Source organism: Pollachius pollachius, assembly GCF_949987615.1.
Source record: "Pollachius pollachius genome assembly, chromosome: 9".
Lineage (NCBI taxonomy): Eukaryota > Metazoa > Chordata > Actinopteri > Gadiformes > Gadidae > Pollachius > Pollachius pollachius.
Genome location: NC_136942.1, coordinates 1,398,085 through 1,408,242, shown reverse-complemented (window position 1 = coordinate 1,408,242; position 10,158 = coordinate 1,398,085). Strand labels below are relative to the sequence as shown.

The 10,158-nt window shown below is 49.3% G+C and overlaps 1 protein-coding gene across 1 annotated transcript in view; it reads left to right on the top strand.

The window, feature by feature from the left end:
* LOC307080125 (metabotropic glutamate receptor 3-like) overlaps window positions 1–9,207 on the top strand; it is an 11,928-nt gene extending 2,721 nt beyond the window's left edge. The window contains exons 2-7 of the mRNA XM_079742757.1: window positions 470–1,171; window positions 2,095–2,196; window positions 3,517–3,745; window positions 4,654–5,293; window positions 7,105–7,347; window positions 8,966–9,207. Coding sequence (XP_079598883.1) covers window positions 759–1,171; window positions 2,095–2,196; window positions 3,517–3,745; window positions 4,654–5,293; window positions 7,105–7,347; window positions 8,966–9,084 — 1,746 coding nt within the window. The 5' untranslated portion in view covers window positions 470–758 and the 3' untranslated portion in view covers window positions 9,085–9,207. The remainder of the gene's footprint in view (window positions 1–469; window positions 1,172–2,094; window positions 2,197–3,516; window positions 3,746–4,653; window positions 5,294–7,104; window positions 7,348–8,965) is intronic.
* Window positions 9,208–10,158: the final 951 nt, after the last annotated feature.

Genomic DNA, 10,158 nt, shown 5'->3' with positions numbered 1-10,158 from the left:
TCCTCTCCCCTCTCCTCCTCTCCTGCTCTCCTCTCCCCCTCTCCTGCTCTCCTCTCCTCTCTCCTCCTTGCCTCTCCCCTCTCCTCCTCTCCTCTCCCCTCTCCTCCTTGCCTCTCCCCTCTCCTCCTCTCCTCTCCTCTCTCCTCCTTGCCTCTCCCCTCTCCTCCTCTCCTCTCCCCTCTCCTGCTCTCCTCTCCCCTCTCCTCTCCTCCTCTCCTCTCTCCTCTCCTGCTCTCCTGCTCTCCTCTCCCCTCTCCTCTCTCCTCTCCTCCTCCCCTCTCCTCTCCTCCTCTCCTCTCCTCTCCTCCTCTCCTCTCCTGCTCTCCTCTCCCCTCTCCTCCTCTTCTCTCCCCTCTCCTCTCCTCTCTCCTCTCCTCTCCTCCTCTCCTCTCCTCCTCTTCTCTCCCCTCTCCTCTCCTCTCCCCTCTCCTCTCCCCTCTCCTCCTCTCCTCTCCTCTCCTGCTAACAGATCCGATGTCCAGATGCGTTGCCTCCTCATGTTGGGCCCAGTTCTGCTCTCCCTGACTCTGCCTGTTTCATGGACCACAGACACCAACACCGCCACCAGCAGTACCTCCTCCTCCACCTCTCCACTCACGGGCCTCAGCCGCACCCCACACCCATAACCCCACGCCCTTAACCCTTCACCCTCCCCCCTCCACCTTGAGCCCTCACCTCTTCCCCCCCCCTCACCTCCCCCACTATCTCTCCTCTCCGGTTGTTCTCCTCCCCCACTCCACCCTGCCAACGCCTCCACCATGCCGGCCCGCGTCCCCGCTGCGCTGCTGCTCTTGATGCTCCGGGCGGTCCTGCTCAACGGGGGGGAGCCTGCCGCCCCCCCGCCCCTGTCCCGCCGGGAGATCCGCATGGAGGGCGACCTGGTGCTGGGGGGCCTGTTCCCGGTGCACGAGAAGGGGGCGGGGCTGGAGGAGTGCGGCCGGGTCAACGAGGACCGGGGCATCCAGCGGCTGGAGGCCATGCTGTTCGCCATCGACCGCATCAACAGCGACCCCATGCTGCTGCCGGGCGTGTCCCTGGGGGTGCACATCCTGGACACCTGCTCCAGGGACACCTACGCTCTGGAGCAGGCGAAGAGGCGCCGGGGCTGGGGAGGGCAACACCGTCCCACTCCGAGTTCCTCAAAAATCAACGCTTGTTTTGGGCTTTTGGCGTTAGCTGCTGACGCAAAGGGTGTCCTTGTGCGTCTTCGTTCGACGCAGGGGGGTCTCAACTCCCTTTCAAATCCCGCCACGGCGATATCTGATGCCCAGGGAAGTAGTGGTTAGGGTTAGGGTAGAAGTTGTTAGGGTTAGGGTTAGGGTAGTGGTGGTTAAAGTTAGGGTTAGGGTGGTAGTGGTTAGGGTCAGGGTTAGGGTTACACACTTATCACTGTTCGCCGTGGAGGGGTTACATTTTAAAAAAACCTGCGTTGAATGAAGACGCACAAGGGCACCCTTTGCGTCAGCAGTTAACGCCGAAAGCCCCAAAAAATCGTCCATTTTTGACAAACTCGGAGTGAGACGTGTTGGGGAGGGGCAGCTGATCAGATCACACTCTGTTCATGGCCCTACAGCAGCCACAAATAGAAACAGCAGGTGGAGTACAGTACAAATACAGCTGGCTAGTGTTGTGAGGAGGGTAATGAAATACAGAGTAGAGTAGAGGTCTACGTAAAAGTAAGCCCATACTTACTGTTTAACTGTCGCCTGTCTGCGTCGATGGGTTCATATAAAGTAAGTATATATTTACTTAATTGATATGTATTTACAATCCCTATGAACAGGAATTCATTGCCGTATGCAAAATAGAGTCAACGTGCATGTCGCCCAGGATAATATGAAACACACACACACACACGCGCACACACACACACACACACACACACACACACACACACACACACAACACACACACAACACACAGCACACACACACACACACACACATGCACAAAAAACACAAAAACATACACACACACCACACTAATACTGCAGCAATGAAGCATGGTGTGTGTGTGTGTGTGTGTGTGTGTGTGTGTGTGTGTGTTTGCTGTCTCTCAATGGGCTCTGGAGTTTGTGAGGGCGCCCCTGACCAGGTTGGACGACGCAGAGTTCATCAGTCCGGACGGCTCCTGTGGCCGGCAGGACGACAGCCCCCTGGCCATCGCCGGGGTCATCGGGGGCTCCCACGAGAGCGTGTACATACAGGTAGCACTGGCTGACAGACGGGCTAACTGACAGATTTACATTTACATTTAGGGCATTTAGCAGACGCTTTTATCCAAAGCGACTTACAATAAGTGCATTTGTTACAATAAGTACATTTGTCATAAGAAGTGAAACAATATATCGCTGTCGGTACAGTAAAGACGTTCATAGAACCAAGTGCAAGTATTACAATCACACAGATAGGGAGACAGACAGGAAGGCAGACCGCCAGGTGGGCAGACAGACAGATGGTTGTGTATGCCTCTGAGTCTTCCCGGGTTGGTTTGTGTGTGAGGACTACAGTATGAGTATGTCTATGTGTGTGTGTGTGACTTGCATTAGAAGCAGAAATGAAAACTCACAGCTCCCCTCCTCTGCACCATTTTCCCTTTTTCATTTTTTTTTCTCGCATTCAGCCTCTCTCGCATTCAGCCTCTCTCTCGTATTCTGCCCTCTCTCTCGCATTCAGCCCTCTCTCTCGTATTCAGCCCTCTCTCTCACATTCAGCCTCTCTCTCGTATTCTGCCCTCTCTCTCGTATCTTGCCCTCTCTCTCGCATTCAGCCTCTCTCGTATTCAGCCTCTCTTGTATTCTGCCCTCGCTCTCGTATTCAGCCCTCTCTCTCTCATTCAGCCCTCTCTCTCGTATTCAGCCCTCTCTCTCGCATTCAGCCCTCTCTCGTATTCTGCCCTCTCTCTCGTATTCTGCCCTCTCTCTCGTATTCAGCCTCTCTCTCTCGTATTCAGCCTCTCTCTCGTATTCAGCCCTCTCTCGTATTCAGCCTCTCTCGTATTCAGCCTCTCTCGTATTCAGCCCTCTCTCGTATTCAGCCTCTCTCGTATTCAGCCTCTCTCGTATTCAGCCCTCTCTCGTATTCAGCCTCTCTCTCGTATTCAGCCTCTCTCTCGTATTCAGCCCTCTCTCGTATTCAGCCTCTCTCGTATTCAGCCCTCTCTCGTATTCAGCCCTCTCTCTGGTCAGCCCTCTCTCGCATTCTGCCCGTTCCTACAGTAAGTCTCTCTTCCTGCTTCCTGGCAGGAGAAGACCCACTCCCACCAACATAATGTGTGTGTCAGATCTTTGTGTGTTTATCTGTGTAAAATATGTGTGTGCATGTGTATACGTGATTACAAATCAGAATTACACACAAACATAAGTAAAAATAAAATTCTAGATCCCAGATGTCCCTCACTTATTTATGAATCAAAGACTTTATTCATCATTGTTTGTGTGTGTGTGTGTGTGTGTGTGTGTGTGTGTGTGTAACAACATGGATATTCTCTTATATATATAAGTATATACTCTTCCAGCTACGCCTCCACCAGCGCCAAGCTAAGCGACAAGACGCGCTATGACTACTTTGCCCGCACCGTGCCCCCAGACTTCTACCAGGCCAAGGCCATGGCCGAGATCCTGCGCACCTTCAACTGGACCTACGTGTCCACCGTGGCGTCGGAGGGCGACTACGGCGAGACGGGCATCGAGGCCTTTGAGCAGGAGGCGCGGATGAGGAACATCTGCATCGCCACCTCCGAAAAGGTGAGCGGGAAGGCTTGGGGGGTTGGGATGTGTTCAGTGAGCAGGATCCAATGTTGCATGGAATAGAGGGGCACATTATAGAAATAGAATAGAATAGAAATGATGGCATGGTACTATTGTTTTTTACTGTTTGTATAGTTTTGTAGTTTTAGATGGTTTTCTATATCTTTACTTTGTTCATAAATGATCTCTAAATAAAATTGAAAAGAATATAGAATAAACATGATATTAATACTAAATAGGCGACCTCAAACACTGCACAGCGTCAGAAAGAGAAACCTTGACTGCGATGTCAACCTGATAAGCAGCTTAAAGGTGAACCACTATGTAACAAAGACGCTGAAATAGCAAACCATTGGGAAAAAGTTTGTCTTCTGTACCAGCAAGCTGAGGTGCTATCAAAACTAAAGCGTATAAATGTGTAGCCTTATCTCAAGGAGTCCATATTTGAATGTTTCACATTCATTCATCTCATCGTTTAATTGGTATGGATCCCTGATTCTGCCGTGACAGTTTCTATAACAGAATTAGTTCCTCTTTTGTGTGTGTGTGAAGAATGAGTCAGGAAATGTTCACAGAAAAACCTAAATGGCTTCAGCCTACACTGTTGTTCAAAATGATCATCGTGTTTGGTCATTCACAAGGTTAAGATAAGATAAGATTGTACTTTAAAAATCCTGAAGGGTGTTTCAGGATTTACAGCAGCCAAGGTGTTCAAAACTGATAAATAAAGGGAGTCCTAGTCATTTTTTTCTAGACATTATCCTGCCAGAGATGAACGAGCGGTGAGTGGGGATCTGTCCTTCAAACACTCATCAGCTCAAACAATCTTTCCTCAGGAGATGTTGCTGCAGTGATGAACAGACTGAGTTTCCCTCCTAACTCTCCCCTGCTCTTCCCGTGTGCAGGTGGGACGTTCCAACGCCAAGAAGTCCTACGAGGCGGTGATCCGCCAGCTCCTGCAGAAGCCCAACGCCCGCGTGGCCGTTCTGTTCCTCCGCAGCGACGACGCCCGCGAGCTCCTGTCTGCGGCCGCCAGACTCAACACCTCCTTCATCTGGGTGGCCAGCGACGGCTGGGGCGCGCAAGAGAGCATCGTCAAGGGCAACGAGCTGACCGCCGAAGGCGCCATCACCCTGGAGCTCTCGGCCAATCCCGTGCCCGAATTCAACCGCTACTTCCTCGGTTTGGATCCCGGGGTAAACCGGCGGAATCCCTGGTACCGGGAATTCTGGGAGCAGAGGTTCCAGTGCTCGTTGGGAGTAGGAAGTGGAGGAGGTGGAGGAGGAGGTCCCGGGTCCGTGGGGTCAGACCCCGAGACTCGGAGACATCTCCCGCCCTGCGACCCTCACCTGTCCATGGACCGCAGCGGCTTCGAACCGGAGTCCAAGATCATGTTTGTGGTGAACGCGGTGTACGCCATGGCCATAGCCCTGCACCGGATGCAGCAGAGCCTGTGCTCCAACACCACCAAGCTCTGTGACGCCATGAAGTCCCTGGACGGCCGCAGACTCTACCGGGAGTTCATCCTCAACGTGAGCTTCACAGGTAGGAGGAGGAACCGTCGGAGCCCGGGGGAGCGGCAGAAGGCTCCGGGAGGGGGGGGAACGGAAAGGCTCTGCAAGTTTGACTAAAGGGCTACCTTTCAGAGGCACTGAGGTGTGTGATAGAGTGTTAAGTAGTTTGGAGGGCTTAAAACAGAGGCAACGGAAAAAAATAAAAGAAAAACTGAGGGAGAAAAACAAGAAAACAAGGGGGCCTAGTTAACAGTCCTGTCGTGAGCAGTCCGGGGAATCGCGTTCTTCCACCCGGCCAAGTCATGCAACCTGTAAGGCCCCGAGACAAATCCTCTTAATTGCCATGTATTGTCGGCACTCGGCTCGCCATTGACACCTATTACGCCGGGAGTAATTGATACGACACTAGGAAGTTGCCTCGACGAATGAGAACGTGGCTAATCCATATGTGTTTCCCTGCCCGCTCTAATGAGATTGTGTGTTATAAGGAGCTCCTCTAGTGCTCTGTTTATTATTCTCTGCAGGCTGGGAGGGGAGAGCGACACAGAGAGACAGGGAGAGAGGGACAGGGGCTGGGGAGAGGGGATTGGCTTGAGTGACAGGTGGGGTACAAAAGGAGCGTTATAAATAAACTGCTGTGTGTCTAAGGGACTGGAATTGTGTTAGAGGTGCTTATTCCTCCGCCAACCGTGACCAGAAGCAGACATCAAACCAGCCCTGCCTTAAGTGTGGAACACACTGGCCCAACCGTTGGCCATCTGAAACGTTTGGGGAGACTCGGACTGTGTTCAGCTGTGTTGGAAGCTTTTGGAGCCGCTCGGACGGTGTCTGGTCCGACTCAACATGCAAAGCTAAATCTGTACCCTCCAACTGCTGAACCCTGGCTGTTATGGAGAGCTTGTTGTGCGCTGAGCAATGACATCTCCTTGCTGCTTGACAAGTGAGGCTAGCAGTGGTGACACACACTTTGTCTGTGTTAGAAAATGTAATCAGATCACTTCCAGACGACGAACAGTGCAACTGTTCGTCGTGTTGTGAGCCTTGTTCCCTTGTTCTTCACAGCTTATTTGTCTTTAAATAAATACGGTTTCGAGCATCATGTCAATTTCCCAATTGCTTGTGCTCCCGTATCCTTAGGGTAGATGGTAATCCTTTCCAACAACTTGTACACAAACCAATTTGGCAGTTTCAGCAACAAACAGTCTTTCTGGTGCAGGAGACCTGCAGGCTAATTCTATCAGTGTGTGGGTTGCTGCATCGCCCTCTTAAGGGATTCAATCCTCTGCCTTCACGCCTCGATGACTTAGGGAGTTTGCTAATGTTAGATTTGGTACTAAACTTTGTCAGCTATGTTTGAGCAATAGGAATGTCCCGTTTTGGCCTGAGGTGTGTGTGGGGAGAGATACAATCAAGACATCCATATGGATACCAAGCGTTAAGCCCTGTGGCAGATTAAGCCTGCCTGACGCGTGAGAGCCTGGGTATCATCTTGTTCATCTTCTGCGTGATGCATCTTTTACAATTGCAGCATACATCACATACAGATCAATACAATAATTACGGGTTGACACGCTACATGTATAAATGTTCTTGGCTGAGATATTGTTATGTGGAGTGTGGGTGGTGATGGCTGGTCTGAGCAGCCTCACATGGTCGGACAGATTGGTCTCCGGGGCCGGGTGAGGCTGTACACACACACACACACAGGCACGCACGCACGCACGCACGCACGCACGCACGCACACACGCACGCACACTACTCTCCTGGTTTTATATTTTCTCTCTTCTTTATTGTTTCAGATTCTTAATCTGATCCGTGTGATTTCTGATCTCCCCTTATAGCCCCCTTCTCTCCCCCCGGGAGCGAGACGGCGGTGAAGTTTGACGCCCAGGGTGACGGTTTGGGCCGGTACAACATCTTCAGCTACCAGCGCTCCGGTGATCGCTACGGTTACGTGCCGGTGGGGGAATGGGCGGAGACCCTGAGCCTGAACAGCGACCTCATCCACTGGCCCCGGGACACCGTGCCTCCGTCCCAGTGCAGCGACCCGTGCGCCCGCAACGAGATGAAGAAGATGCAGGCAGGTGAGAGAGGAGCCCTGGAGGGGCGTGAGAGGGGGAGACGGTCGCCCCACCGAGGGCTTCCTTCATCCACCCATCAATGCACCCATCCATTAAGCCGCTCATCCATTCATTCCTTCTTTCATCCATTTAGCCATTCATTACCTCTTTAAAATGTTACGAGAGGGCTAAGCAGGGAAAAGGCTTGGCATTATGAGCTATGCTCTTAGTTCTGTCTCTAACCCCCTACTGTTCTTAAGGATTTGATCAAGGGAGCGATTGCGATTGAGTGATTGGTCTTGGCATAAAATGGCCATTCTTTCTTCTTGTGGTCCAACAACAGATCCCCCAAAGACCAACTGGTTTCGGGGCTATCTTGCCCAGCTATCACACTCTCGTGATTTCGACCGGGCCAGGGCAATGAGAACTTCTGAGTGACCAAGCTTAAAGGGCTCTAGCCAATTCATTAAACACAAACAACACAAAACAGTGTAACACATATTGACCTCAAAACGGTCCCTCTGCCAAGACAGAGCCTTGGGTCCACCATACAGGTAGCCTAACCTTCCACAAATGCTTGCTATGCATGGTGTGTATATAGGCCAGCTTCAACTCGCTTCAACTAACTGCCCACATGGCAATACCATCCATATACACAGAACAATGTACAGCTTCCGCAGCCAGAGAATAAACTGTTAACCTATTTGATAGGGTACATGCAGCAACAACAAAATTAATATTTTTTTACTGACGCACCAATAAACATGCTGGTCATTGAACAACACTGCTTATACATATTATGATTGAAATAAACACCTAACCAAATGGCTTAATCTGTAACGTGTCACACATGAGGCCTTTGTAAACCCCCCCCTCCCCCCCCCCCCGTGGGTGAGTTGTAGCTTAACAAGAGCGCAGTGGTACGTATACTTCCTCCGGTGGGCTGTAGTGCATACAGGTAATGCTGGTATAAACAGGATAAAGAATGTCATTTGGACTTATTTAGAATTGTGTGGTGCCTTAAATTCAATAAACCTTCCCCCTGCAATCTACTTCTCCTTGCAGTTATTTACCATTGCATCAACATCTAACGGTAATCCAAAAGGAATCGGGGGGTTGCAACTTTTTAATACTTGATACTTTGTTTTGCTATAAGTAATGTATGGATAAAAGCATCTGATTATACGATAAAGCTTGTGGTGGTGAAAAATCGTGGTGGGGTTTTTCCCATAACCCCAAGTTCCAAGGTTTTCATCCTTTTGCCACATGGAGAAAGCAGGTGATGTCATTGTTTGACGCGCAGTTTGTGTCCAAAAAAATAGTGAGAGCTTGACTGTCCAAGGCCGTCAATTGGCCGTCATCTATTGTAAATAACATATAACAAAATAAGGACGCAAAGCAAGTATCTATATAAATGTGTTCCACAAACAGAACGGTCGTTAACTCCGTCTTCTCCCCGTCACACACTTCCGTCACCTATTTAAAGGCTGCACCATCAGCACCTGTCGCAGGTGTTCACTCATCACAGGTGGGAAAGAAGGAGAAATTAGTAGGTCAATCAAAACATAAAAAACTTAAATGCAGCCCCTACAAATGTATTCGACTCATTTATAAACTGCATTTTCAACTCCAATTTACATAGGCCACCACCAGCTGCTACTGACAACTCTTTCCTGGAGGGAAGTCCTGAAAACAACTCTCCAGCATCCATTCCGTCTTGCCCCTCTACGTTGGTGCCATCCTCCTTCAGTGTCAGTGTGAGGTGCCAACCTACATTGACTTGACAACCAGGGCAAAGCAGCTCCACATCTACATCCACCAGACTAGACCAAAGTTGAACGAGCCCCTTTCCTACCTATGGTATCATGTCGGCTCTTGAGCAAACACGTGTTCTGTCTGTTACTGTAGAGTCAATAGCTTCCATAACACTAATGGTACTGCAGAACAGAGAAGCCATGGAATACCTTCTAGTAGGCGGTACATGCACAATAATAGGTATGATATGTTGCACTGATATCATTGACTCTTCTAAGAATATCACTGATATGTTTGAATGGTTTGCATGAGAACATTGATGAACTGAACAACTCTGGGAAATGGGATCCATTGGGTGAATGGTTTGGCCACGTGGGTAGTATCGTAACTAAATAGGGGATTTATGCAGATGTCATACTTCTCCTTCATGAGACTCATCGCTTGCCTTAAAGCTATTGCATCATGCTTTAAATCCACAAACAATATGGTGGTGAATTATCTTGTGGCGGACCTTCCTGTAGAGTTCGTTCCACATGTAGATCCGCACTTTGATGTTGAACATACTGTACTGTATTTGGTTTAGGTAAGATATTTGTTCAGTGATCATGGTGCTATATTAAAACACACAACGTACGCTACCTCAATCTTAAAATGTATGTTTGTTAAAATGTTCTGATTTAGGAAGATCATTATTGATTGGGTTTGATTGGCATTGTTGTGCTCCAGCTGAAGTGATTTCACCTTCTTGTTGAAGAACGGAATGGAGCTTAGCGGTTGATCTGAGACTGGAAAAGGTGTGTTTTGCTCAATTATTTAAAAGTCTACTAAAAGTCTTGTGTGCATTCATTTGCACACCCCTGTCTCTGTTTATAATTTATGTCCCATTTATTATGGTTGTAAACACTGAATAAAACAACAAAACACTATTTTGCATCAGAACACTTGTACTTTGTCCTATCCTTGGAGATGAACTTATTTGCCAACCTCCAAACAGGTAATTTCTTAATATGATGAGGAACCACCTACGGATATGTAATCTTCAATGTTTTAAAAAGGTCTTTATGATATATGTTGCTCTGG